General features: G+C 38.9%; 2 protein-coding genes across 2 annotated transcripts in view; both read right to left on the reverse strand.

Annotated features, from left to right (window-relative positions):
* The window catches only part of GDPD1 (glycerophosphodiester phosphodiesterase domain containing 1), a 49,624-nt gene extending 40,291 nt beyond the window's left edge, over window positions 1-9,333 (reverse strand). The window contains exon 1 of the mRNA XM_007086734.3: window positions 9,099-9,333. Within this exon, the coding sequence (XP_007086796.1) occupies window positions 9,099-9,240 (142 nt within the window). The 5' untranslated portion in view covers window positions 9,241-9,333. The remainder of the gene's footprint in view (window positions 1-9,098) is intronic.
* Window positions 9,334-18,157: 8,824 nt separating this feature from the next.
* SMG8 (SMG8 nonsense mediated mRNA decay factor) lies at window positions 18,158-23,644 on the reverse strand. The gene is made up of 4 exons (XM_007086733.3): window positions 21,884-23,644; window positions 20,968-21,113; window positions 18,868-19,740; window positions 18,158-18,443 (listed from the first exon to the last, which is right to left on the reverse strand). The coding sequence occupies exons 1-4, from the start codon at window positions 23,640-23,642 to the stop codon at window positions 18,246-18,248; spliced, it is 2,976 nt and encodes a 991-aa protein (XP_007086795.1). The 5' UTR covers window positions 23,643-23,644; the 3' UTR covers window positions 18,158-18,245.
* Between the last annotated feature and the right edge of the window lie 2,352 nt (window positions 23,645-25,996).

The following is a 25,996-nucleotide window of genomic DNA, read 5'->3' on the forward strand; positions in this document are numbered from 1 at the left end:
CTGAAATAACAATAAATCCATTACATGTTAACAAAACATTTTTTTGTTAACATAACATTTTATGAAAATGAACTCTCTTCCAAAAAAAAAATGTAATGATAAGAGTGACATTGTTTTACATTTTTGCAAATCTCTTTAATGCCTGGCTTTATAGATGGCAGATCCTCATATCTGCTTCATACATGTATATCAACCTTCACCCAGATAGGCAGTTGGAAAAGAAATATTCTTTTTTTTTTCTTTTTTTTTTTAATTTTTTTTACATTTATTTATTTTTGAGAAACAGAGTGAGACAAAGCATGAGCGGGGGAGGGGCAGAGAGAGGAGACAGAGAATCTGAAGCAGGCTCCAGGCTCTAAGCGGTCAGCACAGAGCCTGACGCGGGGCTCGAACCCACAAACTGTGAGATCATGACCTGAGCCGAAGTCAGACGCTCAACCAAGTGAGCCACCCAGGCACCCCAAGAAATATTCTTTTTTGATACTGCACCAAATTTAACAAGTGGTAGTTTCTTAAAAGTTAGCTGCAATATGGAATCTGAACCATATGAATGACGTTTTCATACTCTATTACATGAAAATCCATTGGTCCATCTTGAACTTTGAATGGATCTTTCACCCATGCATACTTTTATACCATGCATTGGTCTTTTGGAAAATACGAATTTACTGAATCATGCTGCTCTTCTAAATGTTCACATGTTTTATTATACAATAGGTTTTAATTTTTTTTAATGTTTATTTATTTTTGAGAGAAAGAGACAGAGCACTAGTGTGAGAGGGGCAGAGAGAGAGGGAAACACAGAATCCGAAGTAGGCTCCAGGCTCTGAGCTGTCAGCACAGAGCCCTATGTGGGGCTCGAACTCACAAACCGTTGAGATCATGACCTGAGCCAAAGTCAGACACTCAACCCAACTGAGCCACCAGGGCACCCCTATACAACAGATTTTAAAGACACATTTGTTAAAACTCATCTCATCAGGAAAATCTTTAAGAAAGCTATGAAGCTTGCAGTGGAGGATACAAGTTCTCTAAATTTCTAATTTTTGCTTGAAAACTCAAATGTAATCATTGGCACTGCCTTCAGACAAGGCAGCTAGCTTATTTTTTTTTCTAATGACAGACTCATTTTATAATTTTCAAGAACACATCTGCCAAATACTCAAGTCTGAATAACCAGTTTTAGTTTTTCAAGGCTAATTCAGCTCAAAATTCAAATGATTGCACAAGTAAGTGCTTTTCCTCAAGACAACCACCATCATACTTTGATATGCAACAAAAGTGTTTTGTGTGTGTACTTCCAATTTGTCACACAAAATATTAAAAGTTATGTGTACTTGAGGTGCCTGGCTGGCTCAGTTGGTACAGCATGTGACTCTTGATCTCAGGGTCATGAGTGCAAGCCCCACACTGGATGTAGTTACTTAAAATAAAATTAAATTTAAAAAAAAGATATTTGCTTAAAAAAAAGTCATGTGTACTCAAGGGTTGAAATTTAATAACATAATTTTTATTAATGCATGAAAGATATTAAGTGAAGTTGCTTTTAAAAAAAAAACTGTGAGTCATTGTATTTGGGTGATGGGTTCGTGGAGTCTTAATATGTTTGTATGTTTGACTTGAAATTATCTTTTGGTTTGGGGTTGGGAAAAAATAGGATAGCGATTCGGTACTCTGAAATACATTTTCCCACAGTTAATTTTTACTAATATTTACATTCAAAGTCTGCATGTTTGTCTTTTATGTCTGCTTTCCATATTAATTTTAATTGTAATTCACTAAAACCTAACAGTTTGAGCATGAAAACATTGTTACTTACGATCTTTGAATTTGTAAGTTTCTGAAATAGCTAGAACTAAATAAAATATTGAAAAGTCCATCAAGATGTTAATAATTCGTAGAAGCTATCTATACACGGTGCTTAACACTTTACATATTATTTCATTAAAACTCCACAACCAGAAAAAAATTGGATATGGTCATATAGCCAACAAGGGGAGCTACAATTCAAACATAAGCCATGATTTCAGATCCCATCCTTTTTACCACTATGTGGCAGCTTCTATGCTGCCATTCATAGAACACCTTTATTTCAGTTTTACAGATAAGTTGTTCATATTGATCCTTACTCCCATATTCTTCTATTTGGTATTTGTTTGTAAAGCTTGAAGATAAATTCCACAGTGATAATACCCACCAATTACTTGTTAGATTCATATGGTGAAAGCCTGGAAGAGTAACTAAGGGACTAATTAAAAAGCATGCCATTCCTCTCCAAGGAATTATTTGGTGGTAGCTCTTCTTTCATGAAATTTTTGAATTCCTTTTGTTTCCAGTTAGCATATCATTTATGGAAGCACACTTGCCAGTAATTTTTCTTTTCCTTCAACAATCAGTTTAAACAATGCCTGGTTTGTGGGGTGCCTGGGTGGTTCAGTCAGTTAAGTGACCAACTTGGGCTCAGGTCATGATCTCATGGTTCGTGAGTTCGAGTCTCACGTCGGAGATTGGAGCCTGCTTTGGATTGTGTCTCTCCCTCTTTCCGCCCTCTGCGCTTGCGCTCTCTCTCTCTCTAAGTAGCTAAATGTTAAAAAAAATTACAGGGTGCCTGGGTTGCTCATTTGGTTAAGCGTCAAACTTCAGCTCAGGTCATGATCTTGCGGTTCATGGGTTCCAGCTCCATGTTGGGCTCTGTGCTGACAGCTCAGAGCCTGGAGCCTGTTCCAGATTCTGTCTCCCTCTCTCTCTGCCCCTCTCCCACTCTCTCTCTTTCTCTCTCAAAAATAAGTGAACATTAAAAAAAAGTAAAAAAAAAAAAATCTGACCAGCTCAGGTCATGATCTCACAGTTCGTGAGTTTGAGTCCCACATCAAACTCTGTTGTCAGCACGGAGCCCACCTCCAGATCCTCTATCTCCCTCTCTCTCTGCCCCTTTTCCCCTCTCTCTCTCACTCTCTCTCCCTTTAAAAAAAGAATAAACATTAAAAATAAAGGAAATAGCATTCTGCAGTTGCACCCTGAAACATGTTTCACATCAGGATATCAGTTCTTTCTCTTCACCTCTTGTTCCCTCATTCCCTTGTCCCTATTTCCAGGGAATCTTCTTCACCTTTCAATGAGGTGTTTTTTTGTTTTGTTTTTGTTTTTTGAAGTTTATTTTTTTAGTAATCTACACCCAACATGGGGCTTGAACTCACAACCCCGAGATCAAGAGTCGTATGTTTTAACTAAGCCAGCCAGGTGCCCTTTCAACAAGAACTTCTTTCTCACTCATTTACTCAACTGGCTCACTCATTCCTACTGATGCCTTATTAATAATGGAGTCATTTATCAGTTACTTAATAGTACTTTCCTGTTTAACAAAGCAAACTAAAATATACTTATTATTGGCAATGGCTGAACGATCTGAATACAATACCAAATTTTCTATAATGATATTTTTTATATTTAATTTTTCTAAATCTGAATACAATTTAAGATACATATCTAGGGGCGCCTGGGTGGCTCGGTCGGTTGAGCGTCCGACTTCGGCTCAGGTCATGATCTCACGGTCCGTGAGTTCGAGCCCCGCGTCAGGCTCTGTGCTGACCGCTCAGAGCCTGGAGCCTGTTTTGGATTCTGTGTCTCCCTCTCTCTCTGCCCCTCCCCTGTTCATGCTCTGTCTCTCCCTGTCTCAAAAATAAATAAACGTTAAAAAAAAAAATTCTTTAAGATACATATCTATATATTATATATATCTTAAATCTGAATACAATTTAAGATATATATCTATTATATATATCTTAACAATTTAAGATATATATCTATTATATATATCTTAAGATATATATCTTACATATATATATATCTTAAATTGTATTCAGATTTAGAAAAATTAAATATAAAAAATATCATTATAGAAAAATTATTGGTTACTGGTTGGCTTAGTCGGTTGAGCATCCGACTTCGGCTCAAGTCATGATCTCGAGGTCCGTGAGCTCAAGCCCTGAGAAGGACTCTATGCTGACAGCCTTGAGTCTGCTTCAGATTCAGTGTCTCCCTCTCTCTCTGCCCCTCCCCCATTCACACACACTCTCTCTCTCTCTCTCTCTCTCTCTCAGAAATAAACATTAAAAATGTTTAAATAAACAAAGGAAAATTATTGAAATTATGACGAGATACACAACAAAAACCACTTATAATTAAAGAGAGCATACATGTGGTAGTTAGTTGGTAAATGCTGCCTATCAATATACAATTTGAATATCAATATACAGATTTGAATATCTTATGCTTTTGTGCTATTGATGTGTTTAATTTTTCTTATACCTGTAAATACATATTTCACTAGTTTTTTTCTCCTTGAGATACAGAAACAATTCTGCAGTGTTCCAGAGAACCCCTATTGAGAAATGCTCTTAGTATATGCCATCTCTAGTGCTTACAAGCTGTTTATGCTCTTATGTAAGTCATATATACTGTTTCCAAGGTGAACTGTAAATGTTGAATGAACAAATGAATTTAGAAATGGAGAAGGAACTTACTTTGTTGTTTGATTTACTGAATAATTTCATTTTTTAAAATGTTTATTTATTTTTGATAGAGAGAGAGATACAGTGTGATGGGGGGGGGGGGGGTGGTACGGGGAGAGAGAGAAGGAGACACAGAATCCAAGCTGTCAGCACAGAGCCCAACGCAGAGCTCAAACTCTTGAACCATGATATCATAATCTGAACCGAAGTTGGAGGCTTAATGGACCGAGCCACCTAAGTGCCCCCTGAAGTGAGACTCTTAACCAACTAAGCCACCCAGGCACGACCAGAATGCTATTTCCAACGACACTTTTGAGACTCAAATCCATGCTTCAATTTCTTCCTTGAACAACCAATTAAAGTTTAGGACCCAGCAGCAGCCAGTGCCCAAGGGCAAACTAATCACTTGCCAAAGCATTCTGTGGCAGGATACCCAGATAGTGACAGTACTCTGCCTCAAGATCAAGGGTAAAAGATTAGGAAGGTGGAGATTTGATGGGTTGGTCATTTTTTTTTTTTTTAAATTCTCTGGCCATTGAACCATAATAAATAGACTTTTTTAAAAAGGGCTGTTGCTTAATTCAGTTGACTCACAGAGACAGATTAAGGAGTATTAAAGCAAGTTATCTCCCTACTTTCCTACAATCGTATCTCTATCCAACTCAGTCGGCATCTGAAATAAATGTAAATACATTATGATTCAGAAAACATGTATTTAAAGGATATACTTCAAAATGTTAACAGAGATTGTGTTTTGATAGTAAAGTCTGAGGAATTATTTTTTCTTTTTTCATTTCTAAATTTTCCAAATTTTCTACAATGAACGAGTTACTTATGCAATTGCAAAGAACATTAATAAAATTCATATTTTTATGGAGAAATTAAGAAAATGAACTTTGAGAGTATTTCTTGCTCTCCATTTAATCCGAAGGGTGTATCTTTGATCTTATTGGTTTTTCATCAATACATTGTAGTTATAAAAGGTGTTCTTTGGTCAAAAATTTAGTAAACACATGGGAGGGATCTAGCATGCAGTAGATAATTAGCAAACAATAAGCTATTATTTTAATTGTGTTAAAATCTGTACTAGAAGTGAGAGACAGAAGCACTAATAAAATCTGAAACCTGCCCTTGAAGAACTCAGTCTAGAAAAGAAACCAGATGTATTAACATATCCTATTACAATATAATGTAATACAATGTATGCTTTAAAGAGGCAAGAATAAAATAAGCCTACAGCATTTAATTTTTGAAACCTTAATTTCCTCTTTCAAGGACAATCAATCTTAGTAAAAGGCAGTATGTTCACTAAAACTTTGAAAACAGAAGTATAGGGTGAGTTTATTCCTTCCCAATCAACTCAGTTACTGCAAAATACATATGTGGATCTCTCGTATCCGTATTGGTATTTCTAAACAATTTCACAGTTTTCAAAGTGCATTTTATTTATTTTTAATTTTTTTTAAGTTTATTTATTTACTTTTGAGAGAGAGACAGAGACAGAGACAGAATGAGCGCGCGGGGTCAGGGGCGGGTTAGAGAGACAGGGGGAGAGAGGATCCCAAGCAGGCTCTGCATCATCAGCACAGTGTCTGATGCAGAACTCGAACTCACCAACCATGAGATCATGACCTGAGCCGAAATCAAGAGCTGGCAGCTTAACCAACTGAACCACCCAGGTGCCCCAAGTACATTTTATATACCTAATCCTCATAACAACCTAAAGACAAGCAAAGCAAACAGTCCCCATTTATAAATAAGGAAACTAAGTCTTCTTCCCAAAGCTAACTAGTGGTATAGATTCAGAATCTGACCCAGGTGATAATGCTTTTACAGCAAACATAACATAGAACACATTAAGGGTTACAAGGTATGGCAATCACGGTGTATATACTTTGTACACATATTTTGATCAATGTTTTTATTTAACTTTGAGAGAGAGAGAATGAGTGGGGAGGGACAGGGAGAGAGGGACAGGGAAGGAGAGAGGGAGAGAGAGAGAGAGAGAGAGAGAGAGAGAGAGAGAGAGAATCCCAAGCAGGCTCCAAACCGTAAGTGCAGAGCCCGATGCGGGGCTGGAACTAACTAACCATGAGATTATGACCTGAGCTGAAACCAACAGTTGGATGCTTAACTGACTGAGCCACCCAGGTGCCCCTTGATCAATGTTTCAATCTTGGAATGGTCATACATCTAGTTTACATGAAATATCAGGTATTTGAAGTTAGGGTAAGAGAGAATTAGCCCAAATGTTAGTAATACACACAAGGAGACTAGTGATAGCTATTAGCAGTGTCCAAGACAAATTTCAGACTCCTTCCTCGTCTATTATTTTCCAGAAATTTAGTATCTTGAGTTACAAAGCATTTTTTAGTAAATATGTCCTCTATTCACTCTAAATTCAATTGTATTATTTGGTGCACATACTCAACAAAAGCACTAACAACACAGGAACTTACCACATTGCGTTAGGACCGTCATATAAGCAAACAGATTAAAGTCTGCAGATATTTAACAAGATTCTCATGACAGTTTCAGCTATATGTCTTTGAATATACAAATACTGATGCCATATTTACAAATAATGAATGGAAAATTCTATATAAAGGGTGAAATTTAAACAACTGAAATGACTTAATATCTAGAGAAAAATATTTTTAAAGTATTTCCAACAGTAAATGAGCATTGGAAATCCAGTTTATCCTGGTTTTGATACTGGTTTTGCTCATCTAGCACATTTTAACCTCAATAGAGTACTGATTTTTTTTCACCTGTAGAATGTCACAAAAATTCAAAGATTAACATGTATTTATTCTAAAATAAAATCTAGACCATCCATAATGACAGTTTAGATAGCTTTTTAGAGGATCTAGTTTTGTTTTTGGTTTGGGTTTTTAGTAAGCACAGTTTCCTTTTTTTTTAAAAAAAAATCAGTAAACATGGTGTACCTGGCTGGCTCAGTCAGAAGAGGGTGCAACTCTTGATCTTGCTGTCATGAGTTCAGGTCCCACACTGGGTGTAGAAATTACATACATACATACATACATACATACATACATACATACATACACAAACTTAAAAGAGAACAAGCAACTATTTTAAAAAATTATATCAGTAAACACAACGGTAGTATGTGTACTGCCTATCTCCAAAATAAAAGGACTACTACCATTGAAAATTGCTTCTACGGCAACAATTTAAACACTAAAACCTGGTTTGGGGTTTTAATGAGTGAAGGTACCTTAGTGGTCATGTCATCCTATAGTTTAACTATGTATCTAATTAAAACACAGATAAACCAAATAAGCAATAACATGACATTTTGCTGGCGAGCAAAAAACCTCTGATGCTTTTCATGAGTAAGGAGACTAGGATAACTATTGAAGTCATTCTTTAGAACTGTTTTTAACATAAAATTGTACAGATTATACAGAAGAATGGTAATGTATTTCTGTGATATTTAAAACTGTATTCCTGGCCAATTCTTGTTAAAAAAGGTGTTATGATACTACATCAAGTTTTAGACTGTAAACTCCTAGAATATACCGTCTCAAGTTATTAGACTGTAAATTCCAAGCAGTTTTAACCTAGTTTAACATTCAGCTTTTAACAGTTAAAATTAATTGACTTAATCCAATTTCACAACATTTTACACATCATGCTTGAAATGAAATAAAGACACATTATTCTACAATAACGAAGAAGCAAAGATTTGGCCTGCTGTTTGGTAAACTACAGGGTGGACTATCTAGGCTCCTTTGTAAGATACTTTTCCAAGAAACAACTTCTTTTTCTTTAAACAAATACAGTCCTATCATAAACGACATCATCTTTTCGTCTTTAGGAAATCCAGGTGTCATTGCTGAGGTGCAGGGTGGGGCTAAAAAAAAAAAAAACCAAAAACAAACCCAAAACTGGTGGAAGGCTTGCAGCCTTGGGAACCAGGATGCTCCAGTTTCTGTCCCAGTCCAGCCCAAACTCGAATTGTGACCTTGGGAAGTGTCCCCAGGTCAGTGACTCGGTTTCCCTCTTTTCTTAATTATCAGTGCTCTGAGACGGGGGTAGGGGTGGGACCAGCCCCAAGGCTGCAGCACGGTCCAGGTTCACGCAGTTCCTCAAACCTTGAAGCATGTCGTCCCGGATCTCCCTACAAGCTCAGCCACTGGTTCCGCTCGGAGCAGTCCATTCAGGTGCCCCAGCTGGGTACCCCTGGCTCTGCCCGGCGCTCCCCCCACCCTCCTGGTGCCTCGCTGATAGGAAGGGACCTTGCGATCATCCTTCCATCTGCCGAGAAACGCTCCATCTGCCCTTATTTCTCACCCTAGTCCTTCCTCCTTCACAGAATCCCTGACACCGCTGCACTCGAGAGATCTCCCACCTTGGTCTAAAGACCCCTTATCTTTCCTCAGACCTCCCCGTCACATCGCCTTCATCTCCAGAAAACCCTCTTTCACACACCCCATTCTTCCTCAAACTCTCACGTATTTCCACCCGCCTGCCTTTTGCGGAGCTCCAAAGGACCCTAAGCTCTAGTGGGGAAAAGAGCCTCCCCCACCTCCGCCATCGGGATCTGGGGACCCCTCTCACCTCCACGGTGAGAGATGTGTTTACTGAGGAATCGCTGCTTCTTTCTCGGGTGCAGCAAGGTCGGGTATTTGAGCAACAAGAATGAGGTCACCAAGTACCCTCCTAGGGTGGAGAGAAGGTAAAAAGCCGCGGTGGACGACATTTCAGCCACCGTGTGGGAAGTCTCCCACCTCCGGGCCCTCTGAACTCCGCTGCGGCGGTCGCAACGGCTGCGGCGACGGCGGCAGCTGCTCGAGGTCTGCTCGCCCCCAGCCGGTGCCAGCGGTGCAGCGCACTTGTAGGCGCCAGCCCTCCACGCAGGCGCAGCCGGACCCCAGCGCCTGAGCAACAAAGGGGCTGCGGTACGCAGGCGCGCTCCGGCTGCTGGGTAGGAGCCTGCAGAGTCCGGTAGTGAGTATTTGTCACCTAGCCCTGTGGTAGACCCAGAGCACTTCAGAAAAGCTCCAAACTGAGGCGAAAGCTTGGAAACCTGCCAGTGTCTTTGCCATCACTCATGCCGAAAAGGCTAGTCAAAGATAGCCTTCAGGAAGGCCTGACATAATTAGAAAATACGCATCAAAAAAGGAAAGTTTCCAGGACACATCTTAGCCCCTACTCTAGGAAGTGCAAAGAACTGTTACCAATGGAGGAGTTAAAGCTTGCTAAAATACATAATAAACTCACCTATTTATCTAGCCCAGATAGAGCTTTCCCTATTGTCACACTTACATAAGACGTACTAGTTTATCAGTCAAATATTTGAGGGACAGACTCTTCTCTCATTTCACTGAATATGCAGTCCCCATGCTTTATACAGGATAGGCAGTCAAGAAATATTTGTTGACTTGCAAGTCTATTCACAATAAGACAATGTTGACAAGGTTATAGGTTATTACTTAAAAGTTTTACAAAGACAGGAAACTCAATTCCAGAAGGCCCAACTAGTTTTCCTCTCACCCATACTTCCAGGTTTATATAAGGAAAATGTGGGACAAAGGTCGGTGGCCTCATGCCGGAGGGCAGTGAAGGTCAAGTTGATCACAGTCTTAGAGTCAATCCTGGGTGGGGTCTAGTTGGCGCAGAACTGTAGCTGAAAAAGATTTCTGCATCAGTTTACCACCACACTAGTCTATTCCTTTTTTTTTTTTTTTTTTTTTAACTTTTTAAAATACTTATTTTTGAGAGAGAGAGAGTGAGACAGGGTGAGCTGGGGAGAGCCAGAGAGGGAGACACAGAATCGGAAGCAGTCTCCCGGCTCTGAGCTGTAAGCACAGAGCCTGTCAAGGGGCTCGAACCACGAACCTTGAGAACATGACCTGAGCCTAAAGTCAGAGGCTTAACCGACTGAGCCTCCTAGGCGCCCCTATTTCTTGATGTAATATCAAAATATCCTGAGACGTGATAAAGCCTTTATGGAAAAAAAAGAACTAAGTATAAAAATTTCCAAATATAACCACACTTTTTAAGTTAAAACATTTTAGGGGTGCCTGGGTTGAGCTCAGTTGGTTGAGCTTCTGACTCCTGGCTTCGGCTCAGGTCATGATCTCGGGGTTTCATGGGTTTGGGCCAGGCATCCGGCTCCGCGCTGACAGTATGGAGCCTGCTTAGGATTCTCTGTCTCCCTCTCTTTCTGCCCCTCCTTTCCCACTATACATATAATTAAAACACTTTAAGGAAATTCATGAGTTGCAAAATACTGCCTTGTTAAGAATTAAGGGGAGTACTTAGGGCTGCCAAATTCTATCCTACAGAGAATATACACTGGTTGCATATATATATTTGCATATCTCACCTGAAAGCAACTTTTCTCTAAATTCGATTATTACTATTTTTGATGAATATAGACCCATGTATATGATAAATATTTTCTGGAAAAAATATGTAACTAAGAATATTTAACCTTCAAGTATAGAGTTACCTATGGCTTAGTAGCTAGAGCTCTGGACTTAAAACCCATATACATAGCTATACCATTTGCAAGCTGAGTGACTTTGGGCATAGCTGACTGACTTTGGGCATATTATTTAGTTTAAGCCTCAGTTTCTACATCTGTAAAATGAGGATAGTAGTATCTAACTTCACAGGGGCATTTTGAGGATCTAATGAAGTAAAATGAAAGCACTGAAAGTATCCTGTGTAAGTAAAGCATTATGTCAGAAGTAAAAATAGTTTTCTCTAAAATATTACCAAAAAACTTAGGAAAAGTACATAGAAATATCAAAATAAGTAGCCAAGCAGGACCACATATACTTCATTGGAGGCCCAAGAAAATTAAAATTAATTAAAGAACAGGCAAGCAATAATAATAATAGAAAAACCTCTTTTCAAAAAAAATTGCACCAATATGACCAGAGATGTCTTTCAGGATAAAGGAGTCAAATTTACAAGAGACACCAAAGTTAATAAGATATTATTTAAATCAAGAATGGAAGGGGTGCCTGGATGGCTCAGTTGGTTACATGTCTGACTCTTGATTTCAACTTGGGATTTTCTCTGTCCCTCTCTCTCTGCCCCTCTCCCTTGCTCTCTCTCTCACTCAAAATAATTAAATAAACTTAAAAAAAAAGAATGGAAATTAGTACAATCAGTTGTCATAGGGGAGAAAGTGTTAAAAAATAAAGCATATCAGAAATCGCTGACCTGTTTCATCATAAAGAAAAAACTGATGTCTGTAGAGGTTAAGTAGTTTGCCTAAGACTACACACCTAGTGACTGACGTTATAAAGGTCACCAATCTTAATTCACTTCAAGGGATTGGTTGGAGAAGATAGTATTGATCTTCTGAAAAATAAAAGATTAATGAATGATTCCTTAGGTTGTCATTTCAATCTCATCTCCAATTGCACTGCCCAAATCATTAGTGCACTAGATAGCAGATGCAATGGCCTAGGAATATATATCACTGGGATCAGAAGGCATTTACCCGAGTTCTGAAGGAACCCATAAATTACGTTGTGATACTATTTAAAATAAGAAAACTGGTGATTACATTGGTAGACTGCCGTCAAGATTCCCAGCTATGACAATGGGAATGTGATACTAGGCTAGAACATGGTTCAACTTTCTGTAGGGCAATTTAGCAATATGTATCAAAATGCAAAATGTGTATATCCCTTGCCCCAACAATCCAAGGTCTAACAGTTTATTCTGCAAAGAAAGCTTCACAAGTATTATTAAACAGGGTATGAATGCATCATGATGTTCCATCATTGTTTGTAGGAGCCCTAAGTCAGAAAGAACCTAAATATCAAATAATAAAAGACAGACTGTAAATCATTTGGGAAAATGATGCAGCCATTAATGACATACTTTCATTTATTGACAGGAAAAATGGCTGCCACATGTTGTTGAGTGAAAAAAAGTACATTACAAAAGAAGATGTACTCTGCAATTATTTAAAATTGAATACATATTTGCATGTGCATAAATGCATAGAGATGTCTAGAAGGATATTCACTAAAATGTTGCAAGTGGTTGACAGAGTACTAGCAGAGCAACAGAATTTCAAGTAATTTAAACATTTTTAAAATAAGGGATATAGTGACTGCATACTGGTTTTACAAAAACATCTAAGATATATTCAAAAACAAAACAAAAAACAATGTTTTAAATGGGATTATAAATTAGGTAGTCTTACTTTTATATTGAGAAAACAGCTGGGATAAAATCAAAGATAAAAATCACTGAAAATTCAAGTACTGTACATATAACTTAGTAGGAAAAAGGGAGTAATAATCAACTGTTGTAACATAGTCCTCTAAGAGTGGAATAAAAAGGAAGCATAGGATATAATTTACACCTTAGAAATTTGTCTTATACCTATTCAAGTAGAAAATGATTTTTAGGGTGCCTGGGTGGCTCAGTTGGTTGAGCTTCCAGCTCTTGATTTTGGCTCAGGTCATGATCTCAGGGTTCATGGGATTGAGCCCTGGGTCAGGCTGATAGCACAGAGTCTGCTTGGGATTCTCTCTCTCCCTCTCTCTGCCCCTCCCTCATGCTTTCTCTCTCTCAAAATAAATAAACACTAAAATAAGTAAATAAATGAATAAACCACAGAAAGATACAAGAGGAAAGGTACAAATCAAGTCTACAAAACTGCTATACATCATGGTGCTTACTGCAGTGTTTTGCAGGCACTAGGCACTGTTTACCTGATTATAAAAGGTAGGACTAAAACTAACCAAAATTTATTCACCATCTCCAAAACTATTAGAATTATGGTATACCTTTAAAAAGTAAATTCAAGATAAATTATAGTTATTATCAACAATATTTATGTGCCAGAGCGCCTGGGTGGCTCAGTCAGTTGAGCGTCAGACTTCAGTTCAGGTCATGATCTCACCGCTTATGGGTTTGAGCCCCCTGTTCAGGCTCTGTGCAGACAGCTGGAAGCCTGGAGCCTGCTTTGGATCTGTGTCTCCTCTCTCTGCCCCTCCCCCACTCACACTCTGTCTCTCTCTCTCTCAAAAATAAACATTTTAAAAAATTTATGTATGTGCCCCTCTATTACTCTTCAGAAATACCCATTGTGATAAATAATAATTATCTTTTTCATTTTAGAGAAAACAATACTCAAGAATTAAGTAAACTGTCCAGGTTTCTTAAGTGGTGGATTTTTTCTTTCTTTTTCTTTTTCTTTTTTCTTTTTTTTTTTTTTTTTTTGCTTCAATTTAGTATAGTACTATTTTATACAGGAGAAAATCTGGAACAAAAGATGGTATAATATAAAGACTCAGGGGGCGCCTGGGTGGCTCAGTTGGTTAAGTGTCCAACTTCGGCTCAGGTCATGATCTCGTGGTCCATGGGTTCGAGCCCCGCATCGGGCTCTGTGCTGACAGCTCAGAGCCTGGAGCCTGCTTCGGATTCTGTATATGTCTCTCTCTGCTCCTCCCCTGCTCACACTGTCTCTCTCTTTCTCTCAAAAATAAATAAACATTAAAAAATTTTAAAGATTCAGTACAGTTTTAAACCTTTTTTTTTTTTTAACGTTTTATTTATTTTTGAGACAGGAAGAGACAGAGCATGAACAGGGGAGGGTCAGAGAGAGGGACACACAGAATCTGAAACAGGCTCCAGGCTCTGAGCTGTCAGCACAGAGCCTGACGCGGGGCTCGAACTCACGGACCGTGAGATCATGACCTGAGCCGAAGTCGGCCGCTTAACCGACTGAGCCACCCAGGCGCCCCTCAGTACAGTTTTAGACAGAATCAAGATTCATAGTCTTAAAAGAAACTACGAAGCTTTGGTGGTATCATGCCAAATGTTTTTCTGACATTGAAAACTCACCCATTCATATGTCTTAAGACCAGAGTCATATATTCAGTTGGAGGAACTGGCAGTTTTCATTCTTATATTTTTTTGAAAAGGAAGAGCACAGCTTTAAAATTAGAGTTCTCAATTTAAATTCTGACTTTGCTACTCCCTAGGTATGTGACCTTCAACAAATTATTTAACCACTTCAACCTTCAATTTCTTGGTCTATAAAATAGGGGTAATATTTATCTTGCAATATTTTGAGGATTAGAGGCAATGTAGACAAAACGTGTAGTAATATCCTAACAAGTGGATATTCATAAATAGCTATTATTATTGTGTGCCATTCAATAAAGAGTAGCTATTTTATTCTTGTAAATCAGGCTTTCCTAGTCCCACTTTTCTAATTTCTTTGTTTTACTTTTTCTTGGAACTTGTTTGCTTTTCAACTAAGATACAGATTTCCTGTTTAAGTAGTACAGAGGAACCTAACTTAATCCAACATGTGAAGCCATTTTAAAAAATCAGAATAACATAATACACATGACAGAAAGATTTATCATATTAGTTCTTTAAATAATAAGCACTCCTTGAATAAGATATAATTTACTTCCTAAAATTTTATGCAACTTTTCATAGGCACATCACAGGATATCCTGTGAAGTCCCTCCTGACCTAGTGATTCTTTAAAAAAAAACAAAAACAAAAACAAAAACAAAACAATTTAGGGGCACCTGGGTGGTTCAGCTGGTTAAGTGTGGGACTTTGGCTCAGGTCATGATCTCTGGTTTGTGGGTTCCAGCCCCACGGCAGGCTCTGTGCTGACAGCTAGGAGCCTGGAGCCTGCTTCAGATTCGTTGTGTGTGTCTCTCTCTCAAAAATAAAATAAACATTAAAAAATTTTTTCAAAAATCAATTTCAGGGCAACTGGGTGGCTCAGTTGTTTAAGTATCTGACTCCAGCTCAGGTCATGATCTTGCCGTCTGTGAGTTCGAGCCCCCCTGACACTTGTGTCAGGCTCTGTGCTGAGAGCTCAGAGCCTGGAGCCTGCTTCAGATTGTCTCCCTTTCTTCTGCCCCTCCCCCACTCGAGCTTTCTTTCTCTCTTTCAAAAACATTAAAAAATTTTTTTAAAAATCAAAAAATTTGAAACATCTGCTTATATCTCCATAAAAAAAAGAAACAACTGCTAAGCAAAGCACAATGCAAGAGCTGCTACAGAAGAAACATAATTTCTTTAATAAAATCATCATTTTTGAAGTTTGCTGACTAAGGTTTGTATCAGTAATGAGAAAAGCAGTAAGCGATACAAACTGCATAGTCCACATTTCTCTAATGCAACACTCTATGAGCCAATTTATGGATAAAAACAAACCTGCAGAAGTTCTGCAACTGTTTTTTAAGCAGGCTATAAATAGAAATAGCATACAAAGTTTGTTTCAGAAGTTCAAATTAGGGTGGCTTCTGCAATCAAAAATCATTAAGGAAAATCACTAATTTAAGCAGGAATATAAAGTTTTTCCATATAGAATGACATCAAAGAAACAAAGGAAAGAAAACGCAAGAGTTTGCTCTTTTGACACCTAATTTTTCTTACAAACTACTTTGTTACGGTTTCTTTAATCTACCAGTTTATACAACTTGTTATTCAAGTCTTAGATGCTACTAAAAAAACAAAACAATTATTAATATAGGTCCTACAGAGCAATCTAGTTATATTTCCAAATGCAGTAGCCTATTTAATAAAACCAACCAAGAACCATGCTTTACTACAAAAGCAATTGTGATTGTTAAAACTGATATACAAGGAATTATAAATTAAAAGGATGAAAAATAAAGATGGGATGCAAGAAAAATGTAGGTTAATTTTCATATTGGCTCACATTCTCCTTTAAAAAAATTTTTTTTAATGTTATTTTTTTGAGAGACAGAGCGTGAGAGGAGGAGGGGCAGAGAGAGAGACACAGTATCTGAAGCTGACTTCAGTCTCTGAGCTGTCAGCACAGACCACAAAAATCATGACCTGAGTCAAAGTCAGATGCTTAACCGACTGGGCCACCCTCACAGACTCCTTCTCTTAATTGAACTATAATAAAATGGGCATAAAAATACCTTTAATTAAGTCACAGTTCTAAATTGGCTATTACATTTTCTCCCCTAACATCAAAATCTAAATAACTGCTTTACGTTGGTAGCAAGATGTATTAAGCAAATGCTGTATTTCATACATATTGAGACTAAAATCTCCAATTCTTTTTACCCAGTATTTCAAAATCAATGTTTCCAGGAAAATATAATCAATTACACTACAATTTTGGTGTGTTCACTTATTCCGTGTATTTATTTAATTGGTGATAAATTAGCATCATGTTGACGCTGGTGAAAGTTAACCATAGATTGATAGGCTATCATTTAGTCGTTGTTTCACATATAAAAATTCTTACAGGGTAACTTTTTATTTAAAAAAAATTTTTTTTTAACGTTTATTTATGAGACAGAGAGAGACAGAGCATGAACGGTGGAGGGTCAGAGAGAGGGAGACACAGAATCCGAAACAGGCTCCAGGCTCTGAGCTGTCAGCACAGAGCCTGAAGCGGGGCTCGAACTCACAGGCTGTGAGATCATGACCTGAGCCGAAGTCGGCCGCCCAACCGACTGAGCCACCCAGGCGCTCCCAGGGTAACTTTTTAAAGGGTAAAGTGTGTATTAATATTTTGGATTAAAAAGTTTTACTTCAGGGGCACCTGGCTCAGTTGGTAGAGTAAGCAATTCTGATCTCGGGGTTGTGAGTTCAAGCCCCACGCTGTGTGTAGAGATTACTTTAAAAAAAAAAAAAAAAAAAGGCCTTAGTGCGCCTGAGTAGCTCAGTTGGTTAAGCAGCCAACTCTTGGTTTCAGCTCACATCATGATCTGATGTTTTGTGGGTTCAAGCCCCATATCAGGCTCCAAGCTGGCAGCATAGAGTCTGTTTGGGATTCTCTCTCTCTCCTCCTCTTTCTTTTGCTCTCACTCTTGCTCTCTCAAAATAAATAAATAAACTTAAAAAAATAATAAAGCCTTAAAAAAAAGTATTAGTTCAGATAGCATTCCTTTAAAATATGCTGTCGCATCAGTCCAGGAATAAAATGGCAAAAACAAAACAATTTGACTCAGGTACCAGAATTGTGAGCCAAACAACAGGGCTTTTTTTGCAATTAATCCTCATACTTTTGCCAGATAACCTACTGGATCATCTTGTTTTGAAAATAATTTCAGAAGCAGCATCTTAAGGAAAATCCCAGCTAAAACATCATTTTTTTAACCAAAACAAAATTTTGGTTCAACATGATTAGGCAACATTCAGTTATGATAGAAACATGTTTTATTATGGACAGTGAAACAGAAACAAAAAAAAACCCCAAAGGTATCAACCAGATATTTATGTCCTTTTCTGCAAGAACCAATGTTTATTAAGAAGGTACAGGCCTGTTTACAATAAATATCAATAACATCATGAAAGAGTGGAACTATTGTATCAATACTGAACTCCTGTAACCAAAGCACATTCTGTATTTAAGGAAACACAGCATACACGTACCAAAACAAAAACAAAGAAACAAAATGAAAAAAAAAAACAAACCCATACACAGCAAAATCAAACATCAGCCTTAAAATGGAACCAGCTATAGGGGCACCTGCGTGGCTCAGTCAGTTGAGCATCGACTTCGGCTCAGCTCATGATCTCATGGGTTGGGTTCAAGGCCCATGTCAGGCTCTGTGTTGACTCAGAGCCTGGAGCCTGCTTCAGATTCTATGTCTCCCTCTCTCTCTGCCCTCCCCTCCCCACACTGTCTGTCTCTCCTTCAAAAATAAATAAACATCAGAAAAAAATATTTTTTTAATTAAAAAAAAAAAGATGGAACTGGCTATAAAACACTTATTGTGTTACTGCTTTAAGAACTCCACGGAGCACCTTGTAACTCATTAACTGCACGTTTTCCTTAGGAGGGAAACAAGGTCCTCTCTCAGTCACATATGCATAAGGAAATCTCAAAACCCAGAGGCCATCTGGTGGAAGAGTGATTTCTTGTTTTTCTGGGTAGAATACTGGACATGGTGGTGGGCCTGGTTGAACCTGAAAAGTAAAGGCAATATACTTATTTTTGCATTTTTCATTAAGAAATACCTGAAAGATAAGTGCCTAAACAAACAGTAAATTCTAAGAGCATATAAGATTAAGTAGGTAATAGGTAAACTAATCATATCCAAAATTACATTGAGTCTCAAATATTATCCTATTTTTCTACAGATTTTTCTTTTTTTTTTCTATAGATTTTTAACTTCAAGTTCTGCCTTTGAACTAAACAATGTGAATTGATGGTGTGAACTGAGAAATACACCCGCAATTTATTTTTCAAGAACTAGATTAGGTATAAAAGGTATTTAAGATTAAGACCTGTTTATTGAAATATTAGATATTATCCTGCACTTTTTAAAAAACAATCAAAACAAGCATCAGCATTTTTTGTCTGAAAACAGAAAAGGGTCATATTTCTTACCTGGGGCATTAGTATTATCTGCAAAGGAGCATCAGGAACTACAACAAAAAGCCTCATAAGTTGAGCATAATGTGGTTTTAGCCCTCTACCCTGAGATGATGACAGAATATATAAGGGCATATCACTATTCAGGGCTTTTAAAGCGGACTCCTTTGGCCCACTTCCCATTACTTTCATTACTTTGTCAGGTCCTGAACACATAAACCTCCGACCTCTAGAGTCTTCATATTCAAAGCCCACAAATGCTCGAGCTATGTCATCTCTCCGTCTTCCTCTTCCCATTACTACTGCACTTCTCTTTCCAGGAATAGCTTTATTTGGAGCAGGCCAAGAATTTGTGTCCAAGTCTCCTTCATCTTCAGCTCTAGTCCTGATGACAATGTCCCAAGGCATAAGATAGTTTGTTCCTGGAATGAAGCCTTGTTGGTCTAAACCTGTATGAAAGTTATAAGACTTAGCAGGGCCTAATTTAACCAATGACCAGCTGGAGAATTTGGGTAGTAGACCTTTAGGGCAATTTGAATGCAGCATGCCTGGGAGATACTCAACTGTGGATGCCTGTCTATCAACCAAGTTTGGTCTCTTCTCAGTTTTTACTTCTCCTTGACCATGAACTTCTGGATTATCTCCTCCTGCTTGTGGATCAGCTGGATAGGTACCTAAACTATCTGTGGACTGGCCTAAACTCAAAGCTAAACTCAGGCTTGTGCTCTCTCCTTGGGTTTGAGGTTCTTTTTCTTTAAGTTTATCAGCATCTGCATCTGGAGGGGCAGGAGAAGATTCATTTTTGGCAGGAGCAGGATCTGGAGTACTTGGTTCAAATACTGGGAAATTGATATGATCCAATTTTCCACAACATTTTTCTTCCAGAAGCTATGGAGGAAGAGACAAAACAAAACAACTCTGTGACCTTTTCATTTAAAATAACAGATTCTTGGGGCGCCTGGGTGGCTTGGTCGGTTAAGCGTCTGACTTCGGCTCAGGTCATGATCTCACGGTCCGTGAGTTTGAGCCCTGCGTCGGGCTCTGTGCTGACAGCTCAGAGCCTGGAGCCTGTTTCAGATTCTGTGTCTCCCTCTCTCTCTGCTCCTCCCCTGTTCATGCTCTGTCCCTCTCTGTCTCAAAAATAAATAAACGTTAAAAAAAAAATTAAAAAAAAAAATAACAGATTCTTCACTCTAAAAAGATTAACAATTAATGGGTAAGGGGTGCCTAGGTGGCTCAGTCGGTTAAGCGTCTGGCTTTGGCTCAGGTCACAATCTCACCATTTGTGAGTCCGAGCCCTGCGTCAGGCTCTGTGCTGATGGCTCAGAGCCTGGAGCCTGCTTCAGATTCTGTGTCTTCCTCTCTCTCTGCCCTTCCCCTGCTCATACTCTGTCCCTGTCTCTCTCAAAAATAAATAAACATTAAAAAAAAAAAATTAATGGGTAAGCAAATAAGTTCATATAAAGAACTTTCCCTTGTCTATATATCACACTCAAGTCACATTTACTTTTCTAGATTTTTTTCTAACATTAAAATAAAAATGTTTATTTATTTGAGGAGCCTGGATTGCTCAGTCAGTTAAGCATCTGACTCTTGGTTTTGGCTCAGGTCATGATTCCACAGTTGGTGAGATCGAGCAGCTGCATTGGGCTCTGTGCTGAAAGCACGGAACCTGCTTGGGATTCTTTCTCCCCCCTCTCTCTGCTTCTCCCCCCACTCATGCTCTCTCCCTCAAAATAAATAAACTTAAAAAACTTTTTTTAATTAAAATTTTTAAAAATGTTTATTTATTTATTTTGAGAGGGAGAGAGCGAGTGTGAGTGGGGGAGAGGCAGAGAGAGAGGAGAGAGAGGATCCTAAGCAGGCTCAACTCTGTCAGCGTAGACACTGTTGTGGGGCTTGATCTCATAAACCATGGGATCATGACCTGAGCTGAAATCAAGAGTCAGATGCTTAAATGAGAGAGCCTCCCAGGTGCCCCTACTTTTCTAAATATTTTGCTTCTGAAAATATGTACTTTTACTTAGATGATAGTTAAAAAAAAAAAAAAAAAAGGAAGGAAGGAAGAAAGAAAGAAAGAAAAAAAGGGAGGAAGATGAAAAAATCAGAGTCTACCTGATAAAAGTCATAGTTAGCTGCCTTGATATCAAAGGGATCATCTCGAGGTGCTTGTTTCCTTCCACAGTTACAGGCACCGGTAGATCGAGCTCGGCTGTTGTGATACAGCACAGGAGGATTTCTATCAGCCTCTGGTTTTTCTCCTGGAAAACATAACACTTACTGTTAATTTCACACACACAATGCAGAGTCAAAGTTATTTTATATTCTATTGCATCTAACCCCAAAATTTCTCCAAACAGTACTTTGGAAATGAGAAGAGATTACAAAAACAAACAAACAAACACCAAAAACACAAAACCTTGAGTATATACACATAACAGAAGAAGCACTGAAAATTCTTAAAATGATATACATTTTCAATCTAAAGTTTTAGATGTTTAGGGTTTCTTTTCTTTCTTTTTTTCTTTTAGATGTTTAGGGATTCTAAGTACATTTTATCATCATCATGGTGACCTTACATTTTCAATGAATTCATTTTCGTTCAACAAAAACTCCAAAATAAAAATGTTAATATGAAATTTCTGAAACTTTATACTCTTTAATAATTCTAATTTAATAATCCTCTATGGATCATCCTTTAAATACAAGAAAATAATTAGCAGTCATAGTTGTTATTTTTTTTTACAACAGGAGAGAAAACTTAAATTTGATTCAACTAAATTTCTGTGGGGCTTTTTATAATTATCAATACATAGTGAAAAGCCTCTCTTAAAACAAGAATAAACGCCACCTGGCTGGCTCAGTCAATAGAGTATGCGACTCTTCATCTTGGGGTTGTGTGTTTGAGCCCCACATTAGGCATAGAGATTACTTACAAAAATAAATAAAATAATAATAATAATCTTTAAAAAAAAAAGAATAAAAACACAGCTCAGTTTTGATTTCAAAATGCTGAGAAAATTTTAGCTACCTGATTTAGGTAATGAGTGAAACTTATGTACACAGTGTTGATCAGTTAAACTCCTTTCCTCACAGAGCTGATGGCCATTGCTCCAAAACTTGTAGCAGTCCTCATGTAACTGCATGGCATACTTGTGAAAGGCTGGACCCCTAGCATGTTGACTGTATACTCGAAGAGCCTGGGCAAGCTGATTCTTATGGACAGTCATTGTGTAGTTATGAGGCAAGTTTGACTGATAGGCACTATGGGCCATGGGTAAAGCTTTTTGGCACCGGTTTTCTGAGAATTTGGTGTCAATATCCAAAAACCCTTCCAAGACTTTAATACTGCTTAAAATCTTAGATGTTAGCTCCCCAGTGGGAGATCCCAGGTCCTCCTCTTTCCCATCTATAGCTACTTCATACAGTTTTGAAGCTGCTGAGATCCACTTCTGATAAGTGGGAAGTTCAAAATGGGAAGGCTGTGGGTTCCTGCCCACACTGTCATCAAAACCTTTCTTGCTTAGGACTAATTCCACATGCTGCCATAGAAACTCCCGCAGAGTGAAATCCACTAGCTGCCCTGAAGAACTGGAACTGCTGCTGTCAATGTGGAAAGAAAGCTGCTGTCGGCTATGCTGCCTCATCACCTGGTATCGCCTGGGCCCAGAAAGGGGTGCAGGCACCAGCAAAGATTCTGGGTCCTTCACAGTACAATGACTCCTAAGTTGGTCCAGCAACATGCCTACTGGGTCCTCCTCTTGGCTTCCGGGAACTATGTACACAAAAGCTTGGTTGGCAGGCACAGTAAAGAGGCAATTGATACTCTGATTAGTTAAGACGCGACTCTTCCTAAAGATTCTATAGATCTGGTCCTCCAGGGCATGCTGCAGTCTCCTTTTGGGAGAATGTTTCTTGGGCTTGTCTGGATGAGTTGGGTCTTGGCTCCGAGGGGGTTCCACTTTGAGGGCTCCATTGAGTTGAAAGAGGAAAAGGAGTCTAGGAGGGCAAGGTCGGCAGTTTAGTTTCCAGTCTTTGCCAACTGGACAATCCTTAATGGCTGTTTTGAGGAGGGGCAGTACCTTCTGTCTCAGTCCATCAAGGGCTCTGAATACTCGATCATACGTGATGTCAAAAGAACAAGTGGGATGGACCAGAAGCAGGATGTGACAAACGGAGAAAAGGTAAAGGAGACTGAGACACTGCAGCTTCTCTTGATGCTTCCAGAACTCGTGCGCTTCTGCATGAGGTAAAGAGAGGCCACCTCCAGCTTCCCCACTCTGAAGGGCACGACAAGCCCGCAGAAGCTGGGAATTGTCACAGATGGAAGTGAGAAGAAGATAAAGAACTTTGCTTTCTTGATTGTAATAGGCCTGCAGAAGGCTGTAGTCCTGGGAGCCTGGCTCAGTTCGGTTCCCTTCAGCGGCCGCTACACCTCCCCGAACTGAATCCCCCGCCCCAGCCCCAGCGTCTCCGGCTCCACCAGCCTCCCCGACGGCGCCAGCCTCGGTCCTGATTCCAGGCCCTGAGTCCCCAGGATCTTGGTGGCGAAAGAGGGGAAAGACCTGTCGGTCGCAAACCGTATTCACAAGTGAGAACTTCTCGGAATTCAGTCGCAGAGCCGTCTTGCCGAAGATTCCTACCACGCAGATCTCATCCTCTCGCCAAGGAGGCTCGGGTCCACCAGCCACGCTCCCTCCGCCCTCTGTAGGGGACCCCTCGGGACTTTCAGAGCCGGTCCAGGATGAAGCGCCCATTAGAAGCTCTCGCAAGCTGACAGGACCCGCCATGGTGCAGAGACTTCTTTGGACTCTTTCCGGTCCGCCCTGAAAACCTAACCGGCTTTCGTCCAACTTTAAAATCCCTCCTCCGCTTCTTCAGTTCCTGCTTTCCTCTCATTTTTAGGTTCCGCACCTCGCTCATCCTCTCCTGGTTTTTGCGGTTTTCCCTATTCGTCTACCACGGTTTAAGATTTTCCTCAACCGGGGACTATAGGAATTGAGAGATTAAAAAAAAAAAAAGTGGAAACAGCTGGTTTGCATTTCAAGGAGTACAAAAACACCGCAAAAGAAGCTTGTCAAGTGACTTGCAAAAATGGAAAAATGGTTCAATTTAAGCTCTAAAATCTTGATATAGTAGGTGTAGTCTTCAGGACGAAGGGGGAGTTAGTTAGAAATGCAGAATCTCAGGCTCCAATCCAGACCTACCGAATCAGAGCATGCATTTCAACTAAATGCTAACGAATAGTTTCACTGCCCTAAAAATCCTCTGTGTGCCACCTATTCATTCTAACTTTCTCCAGCCCCTAGCAACCATTGATATTTTTACTGTCTCCATAGTTTGGCCTTTTCTGCAGTGTCATATAGTTGGAATCATACAGTATATAACCTTTTCAGATTGGCTTCTTTCACTTAGTAATATGCATTTAAGTTTCCTCCATGTCTTTTCATGCTTTGGTAGCTCATTTCTCTTTAGTGTTGAATAATATTCTGTTACCTAGATGTACCACTGTTTATTTATCCATTTGCATACTAGAATACATCTTAATTGCTTCCAAGTTTTGGAAAATATTAATAAAGCTGCTACAAACATCTATGTGCAGGTTTTGGGTAGATATCCTTTGTATTTTCTTTTTTAAAGATTTTTTATTTTTAAGTAATCTCCACACCCAATATGAGGCTTGAACTCACAATTCTGAGATCAAGAGTTGCACGCTCTACTAGCTGAGCTAGCCAGGTGCCTCCCTCTTTATTTTTTAAAATTAATTTTTTTTATTGAAGTAGAGTTGACATATTACATTACAACAGAGAGATTCAAAATATATTATGAAATGTTCACTGTGATAATTATAGTTACCTTCTGTCACCATAGTTATTACAATATTATTTTTTTAAGTAATCTCTACACCCAACATGGGACTCAAACCCACAACCCCGAGATCAGGTCACATCCTCCACTAACTGAGCCAGCCAGGCACCCCTACAATATTATTTCTATACTTCCTATGCTGTACTTTTCATCTTTTATTTTTATCGATTTTCTAATTTTTCTACAATGAACACTTTTTCCAACTTGTAATATTGAACAATGCTTCCTTGAAAAAAATGTGGAAAGCCTTAACTCAATATTTGATTTAGTTAATTGGAGGTTTGAATGGTTAGATTCATTTTTTTTTAAATACTCTTGGCTTTAAGATATAGAAATGGAATTGGATGATTTGTTTTTAATGAGTTCTTACTTGTGATGTCAAATAATGACAAAGTAATAATAAACACAGATCATTTACTTTGTGTATGGCTCTGTGTTAAATCCTTATCAAGAATTGTCTCATTTAGGTATGATCTTACTTATATATGGAATCTAAAGGAACCTAGGTCATAGAAATGGAGAACAGGGGCACCTGGGTGGCTCAGTAGTTGCTTAAGTGTCCAACTCTTGATTTTGACTCAAGTCATGATCTCACAGCTCATGGGTCTGAGCCCCCCTGTCGAGTTCTGCACTGACAGCATGGAGCCTGCTTGGGATTCTCTTTCTCTTCCTCTCTCTCTACCCTTCCCCTGCTCACATGCTCTCTCTCTCTGTCTTTGTCTCTCTCTCTCTCTCAAAATAAATACATAGACTTGGGGTGCCTGGGTGGCTCAGTTGGTTGAACATCCAACTTTGGCTCAGGTCATGATCTCATGGTTCATGAGTTCAAGCTCCACATTGGGCTCATGGCTGTCAGTGCAGAGCCCTCTTCAGATCCTCTGTCCACCCCACCCCCCTCCTCTCCCGCTCTTGATCTCTCTGTCTCTCAAAAATAAATAAACATTAAAAAAATAAAATAAATAAATAGACCTAAAAAGGAGGAAGAACATGAATTTAAAAAAAAAAAAAAAAAGAAATGGAGAACAGACTGGTGGTTTCCTGGGCCAGGGTGGGGGATGCAGAGATGGGTGAAGGTGGTCAAAAGGTATATACTTCCAGTATTAAGGTAAGTAAGGTCTGGGGATGCAATGTACAGCATAGTGACTATACTTAACAATACTGTATTGTATATTTGAAAGTTGTTAAGAGAATACATCTTAAAAAGGGCACCTGGCTGGCTCAGACAGTAGAGCTTGAGACTCTTGATCTCAGGATGTTTAGTTTGAGCCCTGTATTT

Source organism: Panthera tigris, chromosome E1 (genome assembly GCF_018350195.1).
Source record: "Panthera tigris isolate Pti1 chromosome E1, P.tigris_Pti1_mat1.1, whole genome shotgun sequence".
Classification (NCBI taxonomy): Eukaryota; Metazoa; Chordata; class Mammalia; order Carnivora; family Felidae; genus Panthera; species Panthera tigris.